At 42.4% G+C, this 20,489-nt stretch overlaps 1 protein-coding gene and 1 long non-coding RNA gene across 3 annotated transcripts; one reads left to right on the top strand and one right to left on the bottom strand.

Moving 5' to 3' along the window:
* Positions 1-1,661: 1,661 nt before the first annotated feature.
* tbx18 (T-box transcription factor 18) lies at positions 1,662-12,144 on the top strand. 2 transcript variants are annotated; one of them, XM_008398259.2, is made up of 8 exons: positions 1,662-2,864; positions 3,743-3,908; positions 4,355-4,456; positions 5,820-5,991; positions 6,184-6,351; positions 8,223-8,287; positions 9,614-9,708; positions 10,329-12,144. In XM_008398259.2, the coding sequence occupies exons 1-8, from the start codon at positions 2,627-2,629 to the stop codon at positions 10,859-10,861; spliced, it is 1,539 nt and encodes a 512-aa protein (XP_008396481.2). In that variant the 5' UTR covers positions 1,662-2,626; the 3' UTR covers positions 10,862-12,144. The 2 variants fall into 2 exon arrangements, with proteins under 2 accessions (XP_008396481.2, XP_008396480.2); XM_008398258.2 differs by having other exon boundaries at positions 3,740-3,908.
* Positions 12,145-13,105: 961 nt separating this feature from the next.
* LOC145549714 (uncharacterized) lies at positions 13,106-20,485 on the bottom strand. Its single transcript, XR_014085562.1, has 3 exons — positions 20,222-20,485; positions 16,959-17,103; positions 13,106-14,032 (listed from the first exon to the last, which is right to left on the bottom strand). It is a non-coding gene; the product is annotated as an uncharacterized LOC145549714 (long non-coding RNA).
* Between the last annotated feature and the right edge of the window lie 4 nt (positions 20,486-20,489).

Below are 20,489 nucleotides of genomic sequence, written 5' to 3'. Positions count from 1 at the left end.
CTCTCGAAGCACTAATCCTAGGTAATTATAAAGAGCCGGGAGATTTATTTTCAAACGCCCATGGGATGAAAAGCACGATAATCCCCGCGGATTATGAACACGGGTCTTCTCCTTGACGTCCCACTCATTTAGTCTTAATTTATGCCAACAAACGTGGCCGGACGTGCTGTTTATTTAAGCAGGACGTGAGCGGGGCAACGACGGGGGTGGACTTTTGGCTGACCGAACCCAACTGAGCGGAAAGGAAAATAATCTGATCCTGATGTAAATGGTGATATTTCAGATTGTTGAACTCCACCATCTTTGTAGGCTGTGACAAGTTAACAGGTTGGCCAGCGGCCTCGAGAGCTCTGCGGTGTGTTAGGGGTGAGTCTCACCGGGAAGTCCACGCATGTGCACTGACTGCATCCACACCGCGGGCGGTCCTCGCGACGTCTCTGTTTTCTTCACACAGCGCAGCACGCGCACAAACAGGGGGCCTTCATAAAAACAAACAAAAAAACTAAATAAACTAAACCAGGTTCTCTAGAAAAAACGCACTGGGTTTTTTTTTATCAGTTTGACCTTACTTGATGAATTATTCTATCTTATTTTATATTATTATTTATTATTTATTATTATTTTGCTTTCACGCAACGGCCGCAATTAGTTCAACTGATTGCTTAGCTATACCGGAATGAAACATTTAGAGCTAAGCAAGTCACATTTTTAAAAAAAAAATTCATACTGATGAAATGAGTGCTTAAAATTTACCTTGATAAAAATGTTTGTAACAATATTTTATTTCCGTAGACATTTCTAAATCCAACAGCTTACATTACTATTCAATAACCCTTTTTTTTTGTGGCGACTTTAAAATTAAGACGATTCGCTCATCTGATTTGGACTGCTAAAAAATGTTTTACAGTTGAGGTGTAAAATCTTTCCCAATAGTATCAAAGGTTTCCGAGTGTTCGTACGCATTAACTACGTCAGGGTAAGAAACTGAGCTTTCCATCCAGTCTGACTTTATTAACCCTAAAAATCTGGATTCAAACACATTTTTTCCCCGTTTTTTTCCTTTTGCTTCAAAAGATACACTGTCGCCAGTAAAAGTCTTGTGACTCAAATCCATCCATCCATCCATCCATCCATCCATCCATCCATCCATCCATCCATCCATCCATCCATCCATCCATCCATCCATCCATCCATCCATCCATCTGCTGTACACCCTTGTCCCTTAGTGGGGTCGGGAGGTTCACTCAAATCCACTGAAACATATTATATTATCAGCGTGTAAACATTATTTAACATGACATTTATAATTTTAAGATGCTATTTTATATCGCAATAGTGTAACTTTTTGGTTTTATTTTGCTCACACTCATGTTTTTCTTGACGCAGGTATTTCCTTTAGTCAATTTGTTCATTATTATTATTATTATTATTATTATTATTATTATTATTATTATTATTATTATTATTATTATTATTACCCGTCTTTCCGACATCTATACAACATTTTACCTGCAGGTTGCCTGGGGGGCTTGTGCCTTTCTCCAGCTGTAATTGGGGATGGGCGGGATACAAACTAATAATAATAATAATAATAATAATAATAATAATAATAATAATAATAATAATAATAATAATAATAATAATAAATAAAAACTCTTGACATAATTAAAGTAAAAAGCAGCAGTAATCTTTATCCGGATTGATTTCTTTGCACTTGAACGAAACACATTCTGTCATTTTGTTCTTATCGTTGTTCACATCGAGTATATTTGCTTAGTTACACCGCGGTTTGTAAGGCACGGACAATGCACACATTTATCATCTAACTGTTATGTTCTGTTAACAAGGGTCTACTGCGCTTGCGTGCTGATATAACATGGTAAAATGTCATTTTTCCAACATGGAGGAAATGCTGCAGTCAACTGGGAATAACATCCCTAAATATCTTATCTGCATATTATAACAATGTGTCGTTTATTGCAATTGTTTTACTTTCTATTAGCAGGCCTGGTGCATGTACAAAACGAGTTTGGGTTGCGAGAAGCGCTTTTATTCCTGAGGTGAGGTCGGTGCCAATCACAAATAGAGAGCACCGTTCTGGAGGTACTAATGGCCAGATATGCAAAGCATGTCGGGTCGCAGTGTGAAAATGCGCGCAATGCCCCCGGAGGGACGCTCCTGGAGCTCTCTCCTCCGCCTGAGGACATGATTCATTCGCCGGCTCCGCTTTGACCACAAAAGGCGGCACGAGCGGCCCCCACAGCGGGCGGGACGGGAGAAAAGTTCCGGGGGCCCGAAATCGCTCGTGATTGGTTGCCTTGCTCTGGGATTGACAGCTCCCTCTCTCCGGAGCGCCTCTAAGCTCGGCTGTTGACACTTCCCCCCGAAAAAAAAAAAAAAAAAAAAGTCAGCACTTAACCTATACGGATAACAGAGACGCTGTCACAGCTCTGGTCCCTCTCCTGTTTCTCGGTACAAGACCGAGACAAACTGTCCTCCACCGACGGCCGCGGGGTGGAGAGCCTCTGTAGATGTCTGTGCCTGAGTTTGAACTTTTCTCACTTTCCCCCGCAAGTTCGCCACGCCGTTTGTGCCTCGCCCTGCTGCCCACGAGACGGAGAGGAGCATGGCAGAGAAGCGGAGGTCCCCGTGCGCGCTGAGCGTCAAGGCGCACGCCTTCTCGGTGGAGGCGTTGATCGGGGCGGAAAAGCGACGCAGGACGAGCGGGGAGGATGTTGCGGCGTCCCCGGGCGGCTACGAGGGTGGAAACGATGTTTCGGATTTAACCGGGAGTCCAGCGCTGAGAGGCGGCAGAGCGTGCAGCGACCGGGGCAGTGAGGCTGAATGTACAAGCGACGGATCCCGTAAGCTAATAATAATAATAATAATAATAATAATAATAATAATGTGTAAAATAATTATTTAACAGTAGGTTGCAGATTGTATTTTCAGTCCTGGTTTCAACAGAAAACAGGAGCAGAAACGCAAACATATACCACTTGTCACACTTCTAAATATGAGAATGCGATCACTCCACTGGCCTAGTAAACAGAAGTTCAGTGTGTGACTAATGCGAGAGGGTTTATGGGATATGCAGCTATCATAAACACGCCAATTAGCAGCGTATAAAGACGGGACAATGCGATGGAAAGAATAGTGCAGGACTGCAGGAAGCAGAAACCGGCTGACAAATGGGGGATCTGGAGTGTGCAGAGGTTAACGGGGGCTTGGCTGCTTATCGAGCCAATGTCTAAACTGCGTAAATCCGCAGCACTCAGACAGACCTGGGTTAGTTACGTGCAAATAATGCCAGGAGTAAACACAGCAAACACATGCTGCCATATAAAATATAGCAGCATGAAACATATGGAAAGCCATTGGCCCACAATTTGGATACAGTTATCTCCCTTACTGCGACAGCTTGAATTCATATAGCTAATATAATATAATATAATATAATATAATATAATATAATATAATATAATATCAACATTCTTTTGTTATCCTGTGTTTTCAGTCACTTCTGCAACTTTTTGTAATCTACAAGAAAAAAAAGAGCTAGCTTATGGGGTGGCACATAATAACCCTTTCCGGTTGTAAAGTTGTTTTCTTTTTACTGTAATCTTGTAAGTGCGTAATGCCTGACTTTGGGTGAGTGATGCTAACCAACCAAATCGTGTAAAAAAAAAAAAAAATGAAAAGAAAAAGAAAAAAACTCTTGCCCTCGTTCTGGTTGCAGCAGAGAGCGAGGACGCCCTGCTGGAGAGCCCGCAGCCCGCATCCACGCTGTGCGCCGCGGCGCCCGGAGCCGGCAGCGGAGAGGAGACCCGCGTGGAGCTGCAGGGGTCGGACCTGTGGAAGAGGTTCCACGAGATCGGAACGGAAATGATCATCACCAAGGCCGGACGGTGAGGACGGGAGATGTGGTGGGAAAGAACTGAGGCAGGTCAATTAACTCTGAACATTAACAGCTGCATCTGGTGCGCTAATTGACAGAAGACGAAAAATGTAAAAAAAAAAAAAAAAAAAGAACAAAAAGATAATGGTGCGTATTTTACAACAAAACTGTAAGATACGTTACAATCAAATAATTATTTATCCAAATAGTATTGTTTTAAACATAAAAACCTTAATATTTTTTTGTTTTATCATTAAAGAAATGTAATAGTAAATTTCAGCTTTTATTTAGAAAGTCAGAAAAAGTGGCCCAAACAATAGTTACAACGATAAAAAAACATTATTATTATTATTATTATTATTATTATTATTATTATTATTATTATTATTATTATTATAAGAAAGAGAAGAAGAGTTTAACAAAAATAAAAATAAAATGTTTTGCTTTTCCACGCAGGCGGATGTTCCCCGCCATGCGTGTGAAGATTACGGGCCTGGACCCCCATCAGCAGTATTACATTGCCATGGATATAATCCCCGTGGACAACAAGCGATACAGGTAACGAACCGACCCAACACGGGGCCCTCGCGCGCACCAGGGACCCGTGTGATCCCATAATGGCAATTGAGGCTGCAGTACATAGTTTTAATTTAGACTCCTTGTAAAAACGAATCATGGGGACAAATCAAAGATTTTTCAGCTGTGCAGAACAGGTCCATCTCTCTCTCTCTCTCTCTCTCTCTCTCTCTCTCTCTCTCTCTCTCTCTCTCTCTCTCTCTCTCTCTCTCTCTCCCTCTGTCTCTCTCTTCCTGTTCGTGTGTCGCTACAAATGGCGCTTGGCAGCAGGGTTTTGTCACGGCGGTTTTGCCGTCCCGTTTGGAAAGAGGTCCTTTTGGACGCCTCACCTCTCTAACCCGGAGGGTCAAACCAACAAAAGTCCTTATGAAGCGCAGCCGGCGCTGCCAAGGCTTTGCGTGTTACTGGCTCTGCCATTCCAGACTTTCACAAGCCGTTTATGTGTGAATACACTTTTAGCTGCGTGCTGGAGTGATGAGTGAAATCTTGGAAGACGAGTTCCTAACCGAGTCTGAAAAAGAGCGCTGGAGCGCCGGAGAAACGCAGACCTCTCTCTGCTCGGTCACATTTTGTTCTTAATGTAATTGTTCTTAATATTATGAAGAGAGCAGGATGCAGTCTGCAAGTTAGGTTATATATATATTTATAATTTAATTTTAATTTCCATCATGCACGTTTTTTCTTTTATTGATAAAATACTTGTTTAATCTCAATTTCACCAATTTATTCCAGTCATTTATTACAGTTAGTAATATCCACCAGAACACTTTATTGATGCCAGAAGGAAATTATGTCAGATGTACATTTGAAATATTAAAACAGATGGGTAGAATAATAACAGAAGAGGAAAAACCTGGTAATAATAAGTTGATATGAATAAAAAATAAGGTTCTTTGACTGGATCCAATGGCCGTGTTGAGTAAATGTCATATTTTAAGTTAGCAATATTGTACAAAACATGGCAAGTTTTCAAGCAACATTATTAAGTCTAACGTTATACAATTTGAGGCAGAAATAAAGAATCATGTGGCATTCTTTAATGTGACTTGATGGAATGGTTCTTGTCAGCCATATTGCATCAAGCTGTTAACTTTACAGCATTTTATTGTTTGTTTTAGTTTCTCGCAACATTAAAAGTAAAATAAATATTAAATAAGCTGCACAGGCAGTTACATGCCCCAAAATAAATTCTTTCAAAAAATGTGATGTGATTAAATCTGTGCAGCAATTAGTAATGAATGCCAAAGTCTTTGAATTTGGTAACATGTGGTGGGGAGGGGGGAAGAAAATACTGGAAATGGACAGTGTGATTAAAATGTGTGTTTCATGTGTTTGAATTGTGAAGGTACGTGTATCACAGCTCCAAGTGGATGGTAGCGGGAAACGCCGACTCCCCTGTTCCCCCCAGGGTGTACATCCACCCGGACTCTCCGGCCTCAGGAGAAACTTGGATGCGTCAAGTTGTCAGCTTTGACAAGCTCAAGCTGACCAACAATGAGCTGGACGACCAGGGACATGTACGTGTCCACGCCTTATTTTTCAGAGGATCGCAAATTTATGCTACGGTTTGCAATGTCCCTAAACGCAGTTGGAGAGTTTTTTATTTTAAAAAAATATATATATCACCAAACTCTGGATAATTTCATTCTCACCTCATTTTTTATTGTTGTCAGAAAGACAAAGTCTTCCTTTTCTCTGTTTTTACCCAGATTATTCTGCACTCCATGCACAAATACCAACCCCGGGTCCACGTCATCCACAAGGAGTTCGGAGAAGAGTTATCTCCGGTGAGAGCCATCCCCATGGGGGAGGGAACGCGCACCTTCTCCTTCCCTGAGACCGTCTTCACCACCGTCACAGCATATCAGAACCAGCAGGTACGAACCACATCCACACTATCATCAGATCCTACACAGGTTGGCACTCAAGTGACTGATGAAATCTGAAAATGCACTTTGGAGTTTCACACGACAGTGTTCGATGAAAAGCAACAATTTCAGCATCTCATATTGGCTATAATGTAACTTCGGTAACCAGTCTTGTGTTACCCAAGATTCTCATTGAATGGCAACCATCCCTATTTTTGCATATTTCAAGCAAAGAGATAGAAGAAAAACCTGCTAATGTTAGCCATGCTTTTCAGCTAAACATGTCTTGTACAGATTCTTAGGCCATTTGGCTTTCTGCTTTTTATAGAGTAGAAACAAGTTGATATTAATATGAGCTAATGATGATTAGCAAGGTTGCCTGTTCAGGTCGCTATCCGCAGTTGGCTGCTTTAGGAGAGAGTTCAGATTCTTTGAAGTGATGTTTTGTGGTGGTGCTATAGATAACAGTTTCCTTAGCTGACCTGTAGCAGACAGATGCTATATTGCTGTGAGCATATAGAAAAATAAATAAATCCTGAGAACTGTGGAAGGTTAACATCTATTCAGACAGATTTCCTGTCATACTTAATAACTAATGTTTATCAATCTGGCTTATCGGCTGATTGTGAGTCCAGGAGACCTGGGAGAAGCACTGAAGCTCACCATCTCTAATGCTGTTGCACAAATGACAGGCTGGAACAAAACCCCAGGAGTTTACAAGCCAATTGGTGAACTTACAGCAGACTGAAGTGATTCACACAACAGGCAGCCTCAACCACCCTAAATTTAGCATAGCAACAAGAATGTTGTTGGGCTGAGAAACAGCGACAGTGAAAGTGTGGACGGTTAATAGCCGCTAACGGGTATAAACGTTTGCAGTCCGAGATGCTTTATTTATTACACTAAAACCAACTAAAATCTGGATCTGTCTAAATAGCCATTAGAGTACCACCACTCAGAGGACATAGATTTCTGCAAATCCACTGCAACCTGGCTAATAGCGAGGAAACCTTTACTCACAATACAGAACATCACTCTAAAACACCCAAACTCTTACTTTAAAATAGCTGGCTAGATGTGTGTACTGTTAGCTTAAAAAGAGCAGTAGTCTGCACCCTTTCACCCCTTTTTCTTCCTTCACAACTGAAAATATTTCCAAAGAGCCAAACTTGCTTTTATTGCAAAACATAGAAAGATGTAGTAGTAGCCGTCTTCCAGCCAGCTGACTGGCAATGTGCAGCATCAGGTGTAGGAGGGGCATTGCTACAGCTTACTCTGTTGTCCGTAAAGCTTGCAAAAACTAAACTCTGTATTAAAGCAGTAGGAATAAGTGTGATGTAAAAGTTTAGCACTTGTAACAATAAATTCCCTTTTAGGTTGTTGCTTAAAATAAATAAAAATGAGGGAGAGAGATTGCTGTCGTCTAGTCGTTTTATTTTAATTTTTTTTGAGAGTGTGTAACCAGTTGTTGAGAATGGTGTTTTTGCTCTCTACATGCTGTCCAGCACAGAGAAAGTTTTTTAAGCGTGAGGGTTAGCTGAAGTGGGCCAGCTCTGAAGTCAGAACATGTTGGCGACGCCTATAAAAGTCCCTCCTGATCCGGGTCACGGAGTTGGACCTTAAACACCACCCACAGTCTGATCAGGCCCCTTCGTTGCTCCACGCAGATGCATAACTTTAAAAAAAGTATATGTCTTCTCTGCCAGAAAAATTCCCTTAGAAGAATAAATGTATTTATTTTCAGAGCTGACTGAATGATTACAGAGAGAGAAATGATTTTGGTTGTTTAAAAAGAGAGAAAAAAAATAATTCATTACACAGTTTATATTATCGCAGACAGATTTTCAAGGAAATAATTAGAGTCGTGTTTTGTTTTTCAGATTACAAGGCTGAAAATTGACAGAAACCCATTTGCCAAAGGCTTCAGAGACTCTGGCAGAAACCGGTGAGTTTATTTTAACCTCAGAGATTTGCACACTATTTAGTCCATTAGGAGGTGGTTGAGGGTGGGTGGAGGGGTATGACATGCATGACTGCGTTCTGTTCTGGCTTTGTCGGATTCTTCTTGTTCCTTTTTCATTCTGATTCCACAGAAAGAAAAGTTATGCATATCTTTATTTTATTATTATTATTTTGTAACTTTTTTTGTTTCAAACAAAAACCATCCAGGCTCGCACCAGATTTGTCCTAAGCAGCAGCAAAAGCGATGCACCGCCCGACCTTAAGAGCGCGCGCCACATTTTTTCGGGGCTAGCCGTCGCGTTATCCGAAATGAGATGTAATTTTGACAAAGATGGGTGCTTGTTTTCCGACGGGAAAAAGCAAACTTTAGCTGCAAAGTTTAATGGAGCGTCGGATTCCAGCTGACCTCAACGCGGAATAATAAAACTGCAGAGTGTCCCGAGGAAAATCTGTATAAACACATTTTCTAAACATATATAAACACTGCATTAAAACAACACGGCAGTAAAACTCCAGCAGTCTCTCCAAACAGCCACTCCCCGGAGGCCTCGCAGAAATCATTAGAGAGGAGGAGAAGGGAAAAGGAGAGGCAATGTGTGAGACCAAAAATTGGAGCGGGTGGAAAGGTAGAGAACAGCGAGCTGGATAACCCAGAGACCTTGGTGGCTGACCCTATAAAAGTTGAACTCAGGGAGGTTGTGGGAGGGGGGGGGGGGACCCTCCCCTTAAATATTACAGGAAGACTTAAGCAGTTTGCTAAATAAACTTCGGCTCTGATAGGCTGCTTTGGAGCTCACAGAACTGCCTCCGGGCAGCTTGTCTAAATTATCACCGAGGCTACAACCCTGTGTGGGATGGAGTGGGGTTGAGGGGTGGTGGTGGTGGGGGGAGTACTTTTATCCTCTTGCTAACGAGCGGTAACAGAGCACTCGCATTACACCACCACAGCAACCCTCTGCCCCACCTAGAGGGAGGGAGCCTCAGATTGAGGAGTAGAGGAGGGGGTGAAGGGGAGTCCCACCTCATAAATCGCTGCTGCGGCTTCCTGCTCCTTCGTCTTGATTCGCCCATAAAAGCCCGTGTGAAAGCAATTACCTCCAAGCACCCGACAGGCAACAGCCAATCGCAGTGTGGCGTTTATGTTCCTCATTACCTAGCGTCTCCATGGAGATGCCAAGGGAGGCCCCACGGGCGACTAAAGATGGCCGCCAGGTGGTTGGCATGTAGCATGACCTACAGCTAAGACGGTTGCCACAGGGGGCTGGCGGAGGTGTTTCTGTTAAAAGGGGGCGTTTTGTTTGTGTTGCAGGATGGGCTTGGAGGCGTTGGTGGAGTCCTATGCATTCTGGCGTCCTTCTCTGAGAACACTCACGTTTGAGGACATCCCCGGGATGGCCAAGCAAGGTAACGGCAACGAACAGTGTGCTCCACAGCAACGAGAAAAGTTCAGTCTGAATCACCCAGAACAACTCATAAGTATTTGTACAGACAGTTGGGGTTAAACAGCTGTTCACAGCACTTCAGTGTTTGTCACAAACTTCAAGATGTGTAGTAGGGTTATATGCAACCTGCACAAAGTAGCTCACAATTGGGAATTAGAAGGAAAAACAAGGTTTCCCTCAGAATACTTGCTAAGCCCAGTGGTTGGGTGCCAGGGCAGTCATTCATCCAGCGGCGTGTTGTGTTTGTGAGTTAAAAATGTTTAAAGTTCACAGAAAATTGGAAAATATCACTTGATAGTTATGTGTCATTGAGATATTAATACCTGAACACCAACTATAAAGTCTTAAAAAATACAAACATTTTAAAAAGACTTGAATGAGCAATGCTTAGCCTGGTGGGGGCTCAAGTAAAGCCTGGTGGCCCGCCAGGCTTATAATACACTGGAGGAAACCCTGTGGGTCATCATGAATGTATTTGTATGCAGGAACCAGCAGTAAAAACCTTGAGACTGGAAGTCTCTCCTTTAAATTGACTGTTTACCGAAACACCTGAGCTGTAATCGGACTTTGGTTCCTCCTTAGGAATCCCAGGAACTCACGGAGGAGTTGGAACATCATCTCATCTGCTCTCCACATCCCCGTGTTCGTCGCCTTTCCAGGTTTGCCCTCTCAGCCCTCCGGACTACAGCTGTAGTCGGCCCATGCACCCCCTCCACTGCTATGGCAACGCCCCCGAGCCGTTCCCCCCTCCCAGAGGTCCGTCCGGCTACGAAGGTGAAGGATTCCGCTCCCTCGCCCTCCCCGCGGCTCAGCTGGGCTACCTATCTAACCCCGCCCCGCAGGGCTACGCCGGTCTGCGCCTCCACACACCACCCTACAGCCTGTACGGCTACACATTCCCCCCCTCGCCACGTCTCGCTGCCAGCCCTGACAAGATGGCCACTGCCAGCCACCAGAGTCCGTTTCACGGCTCGTCTCCCAGTGGGACTTTAACGGACAGCCTCGGCGTGCTCAGCGGAGGACAGCAGGGCTTCCTGTTCGACTCCCGGACTTTAGGAGTGGCAGGTAGCCAGCCGGGAGGCGGTGCATCGCAGGTCACAGCCCATATGGGATGAATTTAACCAGGAAAAGCTGGTTACACCCTGCTGCGGGTGCAAGTGTCTTTTGGTCCAGAGCATTCTATGAAATGAGTTCCCGTGTACCTGACCTGAGAAGAAGGACAGATCAAATAAACACATGAACGTCTCAAAGTTTTATTTGAGGAATGCTTCCTATCTTGGGAGCGCGGTTCTTGTAAGTTACATGTACGGCGCAAGGAGGAGTGTGTGAGGAAATGACACACGGACGTGGCTAAATCTGGGCAGGTCCAGAGAATCAAAGCGAGCACTTCAATTTCCTGACAGGAAGCCCCCCAACACATTAACCGTAGACCTTTTCACCAGTTACTTTCAAGACGGAGCTTGAAGGGTGCAGGCAGACTGAGATGGGGGGGGTTAACGTTTCATCTGCCACTTGCACATCTATGAACCAGACATGAAATCACTGTGACCAACAGAGGGGGAGGAATCGCTCTGTGTTTATTGGTTGACGGGAATCTGAGAGGGGCTACAGTAGCGTCTTATTTGGTTGACTTCGGTTGAGTTTGTGTGTAAACTTCCTTGACGAGGCGCGGAGCCCCTTCTGGTTTGTGCCACTTGCAAAACAAGAACAATCACTTCATTTGTTAAAATATTTGTTTCTTTCTTTTTTATGTCTTTGTTTTGTTTGCACCAACCACTGTGTAGAAGACCTAATGATGCCCACACAGCTCTCTCTGTTTTTAGACCGAACTGCTAAAACGCCACACGCCTGAGTTTGTACTGAACACACACTACAGGCAGGGCTCTTTCACCACTTGGACTAAAAAACACACCAAAGCCTTTTTTCTTCTTTTTCTTCTTCTTCTTATCCAACATCTGGGGCTTGACAAATGTTAACAAGATGACATCATGCTGATGAGAAACCATCTGAGATCTCGCTGTCTTGAACTAAACTGTTGTAAAAAGACACATAACAAACTAATTTGCTTACTCTACATCTGGTCAGGACAGACGCCCGTTCAGTTCAGCTCTTTGAAAACACAGCTTTCCTGGAGAGAGAGCCACCTCCACGTGGAGGAGGGCGGATGGACGAGCAGAAATGTTTACAAAGAGCCTTCGCACTTAAAAAAAAAAAAACTGAAGAAAAAAATCAACAATGCACCTGTTTTTGCTCTTCAGACTGGGTCAGGTGCACGGACGTCCACCTTTAAACTTGACCCACACACTTTTCTTTGAAGTCAAACCACAGACAGCCTGCGGAGGGCGACACGATTTGTGATCTTTTTCAAGGCAAAATAAAATTATATCTGTTAATATGACGATGTTTGCGGCCTTTCTCGTTCACATAACCGCATGTGGTTTTATTGACACGAATCGGTTAAATCCGTCACAGGCCATATAAGATGAAAACATGTACCTTGGCCCGAAAAGCCGAAAACGGAGCACCAGCATCGACTAAAGCAGATAAGAAACCACGAATGAGCACAAAAAGAGAGAGAGAGAAAAAAATATATCCATATTATTTTTTTACTGTGCTACGGTCATGTAAGCTAATACCTTAAAGTATGCAGAAGTTACTACTCACTCGAGAGAGGGTGTGCGGTAAATGTTGATGTGGGTGGGGAAGTGTGGATACGAGTGTATTTATGTGTGTAGCAACAGGTGGCGGAGTTGTCAGTGAGTGTGTGACCTTATCGTCTCAGAGTTCACGTGGATCCCTGAGAACTGACACCCCGCTTCTGCACATACACGAGCCGACAAAGTCAGACTCGACCATAGAAACCTGCATGGACTGAGGTTACTTCCATTATCTGTGGACATCCGTTTTCAAGCCTGATTTTTCAGTCTATTCATCTGTAGCTCCGGTTGTGTGTTTGGAGTCGCTGTCTCTAACTCAGGGGTGTCAAACTCATTTTCATTCTGGGCCGCATCAAGATCATGAACGTCCTTAAAGAGCCGGCTGTGGCGGAACATATGGATAAAACCCACCAACAAACTGTTAAAACAGTAATAAACAGATGTTTCTGCTTTTGATGAGTAAAATTAAGTAATATTGAACATCTATTTACATTGATGTAATAAAAACTGATTGGATTTGACTGATTTAAAAAAAACATTCTGCAGCCCCATCAACTCTGACCAAATTTCCTGTCACTGAGGAAGAAAAAAAAAACTAGTTTATAACATCATACTGCTACCGCCATGTTTCTGACAAACTGCTGCCCCACTCCCCCCCCTCCTTTTTTTTCTTTAATTTTTAAAAATAATTCTCAACCCAGGTTTGTGGATTACACAAATTTATTCTCCCACTTGAATTACACAGCATGAATGAAGAAAAAGGCAGAAATATAATAGATGCAACGACAGCACGGACATAGATCTTCTGGTTTCATTTCACAGTTTTTACTTTAATTGACATCCGTCAGGGGCAGATCTACAGGTGAGCAACTGGGGGGGCTAAGTCCACAACCCAACCCCCACAGCAGCCCCTTCAAATTTTACGTCCTTAAAATCAAACAAACACTTAACTTTGTTGAAGTCTCTTGTGGCCTTCAAATTAAATATTAATTCACCAAACATTCTTCTCAAGTGAAAAGCAGCACTACCTCGACATATTTTTACTCAAGTAAAAGTAAAAAGAAAGAAATTGTAGATCCAAGAAATTACCCAAATGTGAAAAAGTCAATTTTAGAAAGAAGCCACTCAGGTAACGAGTAACTGTTTGATCACAATACCTGATTTAATATTTAGGAACAATATCAAACGAAGTTAAGTGCAACTTCTGGTACTTTAGTGACTACAATTTGAGGAAAAAATACAAACAAATAACATAATTACAAATTAACTAAATGATTTATACCTAAAACTTGTCTTTGATTTTTCCCAAAGAGACAGAGATACAATAAAAAAAAATTTTTTTGGACTTTTTTATCCAAAACGTGTTTGGATCTAGCAATGCACCCTGCTAAAACCTCTTATAAACATTTCTAAATCATCCGCAATTTCCAGGGGTGCAAATTGTCTCCATTATTCAAGCTTTCTCGACTTCTATCATCCATTTCTTCCCAACTCAGTTGCCTCCTGTCACTCTTCAGAGGGAGAGGTGCTGACGAGAGTGGCACATGTGAGGCGGCGAGACACGGCGGCCGGGACGGAGGGAGGGAGGACGGCTTATTTTAGCATCCAGGAATGATTGGCTTGTTGTTCCTGAGTGACAGAGGACGGAAACCCTGCCTGGTGCATCTGTACAGCACGCTCAGAAAACACACACGTGGCAAACGCACATAGACATATGCGCATGAGAGGTCAAAAGCGTCCTTCTGCTCCCTGCCTTTTAAAAACATCTCCAGGCTCGAGATATGAGAAGTGAAGGTAAAGTTAGTTTAAATCTACTGGAACATCTCATATGCGCACACCAGTATGTTCTAACACACACGCACGCACACACACATGCAGAGACACACTTGTGCATGGTGTCAGTGGTGGAGAGGTTCTCAGCTGAGGCGAGGACATAAACACTTGGGGATGACCAGGTGCCGACGTGACAGATCTGTCACGCTATCTGCCTGGAGGAGGGGGACAGGAGGACGGAGGAGGAGCCCTCTGTGCATGTGTGTTTTTCCAAGGTCTGATGAATCTTTGCTCTCTTTATCAGTAGCTCAGGCCATTTGTAGGAAATATTTTTAGGAAGTAAAATTCTAATCAGAGAGAGAAAAAAAAAAAGAATCAAAAATCTTGTTTGGTTTCTTCCACTTTACGTTTTTATCTGAGCTGGTGAATTTTAACATACGCAAGTGACATGTATGGCAATAGGACCGGGGGGGTCGATAGGTTATCGCAGTAGGTAGGAATCAACCTTTGGTGACGGAGAAGAATGCAAGCAGCAGCGTAGGAGTTTCTACTGAGGAGTCGGGCTGGTGCCTGAGCCGACAGGACGGCTACAGCGTAAAAAAGAAAAAAAATAAAAAATACTGATTTGGAACCCGATCAGAGATTTGATCCCGCAGAGACAATTGATGCAGATGGACGGAGTTTTAAGGTGATATTGTAATTTATATATTTTTAAAATAAAATAAAAATGGAAATTGTGAGGTACAATGAGAAGGATTTGTTTTTCTACTTAATCCTGTTTTCCACTTTCCTTTTTTCCCCAGAATTTTCTCAAAGAAAAAGTGTAAAATCCCCAGATTCTTTTTGGAGACTCTAATACAAGAAAACAAAAAACAATCAACCTAAAAAATTCTAGGAACTATGTGCCTTTCTTTTAGATTTATGTCATTATTCCGACCAAATCAATATAAAACAACAAATGACAAAACAAGCATTTGATTTAAAATAAAAAATAAGAAATTTGTGACCCAAGAGTATTTTCAAGTTAACCCCGGAGCAAAAAATGAATAGCCAATTATTCTTGGTGCTACACTTAAAAACCACAAAATCTCACCAAGTTTAGTTTCCAGTGCAAATATCTGAATACACTTGGACAAAACTAACTGGTAAGTAACTTTTCTGCAAGATATGGGAGTTTGTTTTAAGTTAATTTCTTAATATTGATGAATATTAAGAAAAGTACTTGTTCCACTGGCCGGTTACTTCACCTATAACAATTTTTTTTTTCTATAAGTGAAATAACCTGTCAATGAAACAAGTACTTTTTCATCAATATTAAGGAATTATTTACTCCAAACAAGCTCCTATATCTTGCAGAAATGTTATTTGCAAGTTATTATTGTCTTAATTCAAGTGTACTAAGATATTTGGACCATAAACTAAACCAAAATTCCTTAGTTAGATTTTGTGTTTTTGCAGCGTACGTAGTACACCAAGGCATTTGGACTGAGCCAACGAGAGCTACCTATCAGCTGGTGATGCTAACATTGGTAACACAGTAGATTTAGAGTCAGTAGTTGTTCTAACAGATCAGAGTAAATTTTAAAAGGTCACAAATGAATCGTGAAGCTGTCTGCTGCATGACTGTTCTCAGATATTGCCCTCATGCTGAATATTGAGTGTGCTTGAACCAAGCAGAGTCAAAAAAAAGTAAATAACCTTCTTTGCATGTCTTAAAGTTGAGGTGTGTGAATGATCAATCAATTCAAATCACGGTGTTAAGCAGGCTTGTTCAGAGGATCTGCTTTGACATGCCATAAAAGTCAGATTTCTCCGTCTTCGGCTGCACACTGTTTGACTAAAATTCTAACGATGAGGTGCTGCTTCACCCATAAGTCATTAGAACGTCTGAGAGGAAATCCTGTTCCAGCACAAAATTCAACGTGCACACAGAGGCTAGCTGTAGCTCGCAGCGCTAACAGACGCAGCAACACTTCCAGTTCATTTCCCGTCTACTTAACGCCAACAGCATGTTCAGTACATCACCTTTATGTAGCTGCATAAAACTATTTTTCATGTAATTTCATCAGGACGCTCACACTGTGTGACCAAACGAAGTTCAAACCATCTAATCCGCCTAATTATCAAAGTGTATGCAAATGGAAAACTGAGCTCTGAAGCAAACTGCGTTCCTTCTTTTTAAACACAATCAAATGATTCACATGGATGGAATTCTGGGGGGGGGAATGTAAATCTTTATTCCTACATTTGTAAATTAGAACCAGAAGCTAAATGGCTCCTATTCTCCAGGAGCAGCACTGTTTGCAACACGCACATTGGGTCTCCATGGTCACATGCACATTTTTGACAGAATAAAATGAAAATGTATTTGAAGAAAAAAAAAAAAAGAAGAAAAACACAATGACTGTCTTCCCCGGCTTTTAAGCCAGCTATTGTCTCGACCATTGTGCCAGTTATTAGTCACCCGTTTTCAATGTTTTGTCTATTTTTGAGGTAAGAATAAGATTTTGACTGTGGTTTAAATGTATTTGCACTGGTTTGAAAAAATGAACGAAAAAAACAACACATATATGCAGATTGGTTGCAGAAGTATGGCTGAAGTGAAGCCAAGTCAGTCCAGCGGTACACACAGCAGCACACTATCTTTCTGGGATAAAGATAATGAAAAGTACCAACAGAAAACTGCAAGCAGCAATAAAGAGCGTGTTAGTAATGTTGTAAACGCCCAACCTCATCCTTAAATGTATCCGACGTTTCGTATACAACAATAATGGCGGCTTACGTGTTCGTTTTGCGTTTTATAAGCCTTACAATCCAACGTGACATGGAGAAGAAGATCGACTCCATTGATGCTCCACACTAGAGACTCCAGTCTTGCTTTGTTGTCTTTTTTGCGTTTGTTGCGTTTACCAGTTGATTTCCAGCTTCTGTACAGACAGAACACTGAAATAAGTGCTACAACATCCTCACTACTCTCCTGTCAATTAACTGGCCTCAAAAATGAGCTTCAGAGCTCCCCACTTATTAATTAAAAATAAATAAATACAATTTTAATTTAAATTTCTAAGTCTCACACTCCATGTTTAGCGCCACTTACAGGTCTGGAGGAGTAACAGTAGCCTTTTGGATCATTCTCGATGTTTCCATGTGATTTAAAACAGTTCTGAAAACAGTGGACACTGAAACCAATATACAATGATGTTGTTTTGTTGGATGCTAAAAAAAACAGTGAAATAAAATAGAATCACAATCCTTTCATATATCTCAGGCATGAAAGAAGATTTAAAGTAGGTTTTTGTGTCATCTTGCAACACCATTTTCCGCATATGGTAGGGATGAAAAATTTCCCGACCCAGCATAAAACCTTGGCTGCGTGTTCCTTTTGTTTGTTTGTCAAATTTGTATTTGTGTTGTGCCGAAAACCAGAACTGTTTGGACAAAGAAAATGCTTCTTGTCAAAAATACCTCTTAAACGGAACAGAAACATAAAATGAGCGAGAAACGATGAGAGAAAGACGACGTCAGTATAGATGAATTCTGTAATACAAAGTTCTGCGAGTTCAGCAAGACACGACTAGAACCAGTAGAATCTGTTGCCCTGTGCACTCAACACCGAAGTTATTATTTGCATAGAGGCCAGGTCTGTGGTTTGAGAATGCTGTGACCGAAGTGCGCATTAGCATAGAGGCAGGCGACGGGGCTGAGCATTTGACGCCCAGAATGGAGTTGCGGCTTGCTGGACGTGATCGAGCATATGAAGTGGTGGTCCACAGGTGAGATCATGCTGGACTGTGACCGAGAAGCTCTCTGGAGTAAAACCTACGGTTTGGCGTCCTATTTGTAGCTGAAGAGCAGCAAACTTGAGTCAGACAAAATTCTCTTAAAGCCTTTCCACAGCGATGTTTGGTGTTTGGTGGGCTTGACTTCAGTGACAGGATTTAGATTTGAAGCTTGACATTGTTTTTGCGGGTGAACGGCGGTTAATGAGCCACATATTTATCAACAGGAAATGAGAGGACGAGTGGAAAGGGGGCTTTTCTGCCTTAAGAAGTGCACCTGTGCTCTGGTTCGGCTGGTTGAGGGCAGGGAGTGTCCTAATGGTGCTGCAGGCTCAGCTCAGCTGCGTCTGCGTGACCCGTTAATGGTCTACCGGGTATTTGATGACAGTTGCAAGAATCTGACGCTCCAGGGTGTACATTGCAGCTTTTACATTTTTGTCATCAAATCTGTCCCGACTGAGCTGATTCATCGCTGTCTCTTCGTGTCATGAATCTCAGATTCCCCTATTAGACACCCCATGCACTCGGTCCTGTGAGGTTCCACTACAGAAATAATTAAGACACTGTATTTCCCCCCTGAAATCTTTCCGAGTCAACAACAAGGACGCGGGTACCATCTAGGATTTTCTTCCCGATTCTGCAGTGATGGAACGACGAAGAAAATGCTCATTCACGGGACGCGACGGGCAATCTCTGCAGTTTGTGTCGCTCTGTGTTTTTGTGGGACGGCAAGACAGACTGGGTCTGGGTCCAGAAGATCTGGGTCGAGCCAAAACGAAAGGAGAGGCCCTGTAAACGTCTGTCAGCTCTTTGGCCTGGCGATCTGTTGCTCTGTTCCTCCCGGAGCGTCTGCTCAACACATAACCTAACGCAGGACAGTTATTCACAGCTGCCTTAGAGGACAGATTTAAGGGCTGACTAAACTCAAATTACCACCTGACCTGTGCACTTGTTAAAGAGAGAAAGCTAAACCTCACGAGTACGTCCCTAAAAGATTATGTCGAACACCGCAAAAAAGAAATGATGGTAGAACTCCGAACCAGACCCCGGAGTCAAGGAATCTTACCAAGATGCACAGAGTAAAAGAAAATCACATGTCGCACAGCGCGGCCCACACTTTGAGCTACGCAAAGACATATGAGATGCTGTGACTTTATTATTGGACTGGATTGTACAACATTGGATGACCACAAAAAGTAAATACATCTATTTTTAGTTCCTTTGTTTCCACGTTGCAACAACGCTTCTTGGTATTAAAGCTTAAACAGTTGGGAAGCCTGTTAATTTCCCCGTTAAATGTTTCCACATTTGTAAGGAAAATGCATTTGCAGGGGCACCCAATGCCGAACAGCTTGTTCTGGTATTGATTCTTGCTTGGTGTTATTCATCTGGTGGGATGATTGAAGTTTGGAGAAGCGTAGAATATTGGTAGTTCAACATTTCGACACAGAGAACTCAGTAGCGGGTCAGGGACAGTCACACCCAACAGCTTGGCATTCTCTCTTCGTGCTGGTCAACAGCTTGGTCACACACTATTAATAAGCAAGTGTTGCAACTTATTGGAAAATGTTCAAATAAAATTACAATTAATTTAAAGGTTTTCCGGCCTTTGTCTTGAGAAACGAAGGAAACCTTGGGTCAAGGCTCGGGTTAGAGGTGAGGATATGGCTTCATCTGTTTAAATAGTTGCAAAATGGGAATCTGCTTGAAATTAAAACCAATTAAAACACCCAACAGTGACGTGGGCTTCCATTTATTTAGAAAAATAAAACTATTCCTTAAAAATTAGCATGTTTGCAAAGCACCCATCCATTAAAACAATTAAATATATTCTTCCAAAAAGCCTTTTATTAAAGTCAGGCCCAGTACATTTAGAACATAAACGGACCATTTCTTATTAGGCATTTCTTTAAAATGAAGAACGCCATTTTCTTCATAAAAGCTCATTTAAGTCTCTCACGTAATCATGCGTACCTTGTGTATTTTAGGGTTAAAATTTTGTCGTTGAGCCTACTGATTGCGTACATTTCTCATGACAAATTCCGTCATGTCCCACAATCTGAACGGATAGTAGTGAGTTTGATGAGCCAGTTCTTATCCACCAGGGGAATCACTTTGCACCTCTTCGAGCGGCACAAAGGAGCTGCGTTTCCATTACAAATGTGCGCAAAACTTTGTCGATATTTCGCTCATGTCGAAACAACACAACTACCGTCTAAATGTTTTATTTTTAACAATGAGCTTCACAAATAAAATTGAAACTTACAGACAGGGTCCTGCAAACATAGGAAGGGGTCAGAAGAATCAAAATCAGCCACGTTTGCGCAGACAAGCAAGGAATTTGACTTCGGTTCCACGTTGCTGTCAATGAAGGCAATTTAAATACAAACGCATAAAAAGCGAAAGCGATATTCTCACATGCTCTCTCGGCACCCCTCCGCTCTGGCATCCTGTTGCTAACTGGGATGCTGCGCGCGGGCCCCCATATCTCTACGTATGTGTGCGTGTGCGCGCGTGTGTGTTTTTGCGTGGAT

The sequence above is a fragment of the Poecilia reticulata genome, chromosome 21, assembly GCF_904066995.2.
Source record: "Poecilia reticulata chromosome 21, P_reticulata-male-v2, whole genome shotgun sequence".
In the NCBI taxonomy this organism is placed as follows: domain Eukaryota; kingdom Metazoa; phylum Chordata; class Actinopteri; order Cyprinodontiformes; family Poeciliidae; genus Poecilia; species Poecilia reticulata.
The sequence above is the reverse complement of the archived record's forward strand: the minus strand, read 5'-3'. Positions and strand labels throughout refer to the sequence as shown.

Bases quoted from the DNA above. Each gene is read 5' to 3' on its own strand.
- tbx18 (XM_008398258.2), top strand. From the start codon at position 2,627: ATGGCAGAGAAGCGGAGGTCCCCGTGCGCGCTGAGCGTCAAGGCGCAC. The intron at 4,457-5,819 runs GTAACGAACCGA...TGAATTGTGAAG, and splicing joins GTGGACAACAAGCGATACAG to GTACGTGTATCACAGCTCCA. The intron at 8,288-9,613 runs GTGAGTTTATTT...TTTGTGTTGCAG, and splicing joins AGAGACTCTGGCAGAAACCG to GATGGGCTTGGAGGCGTTGG.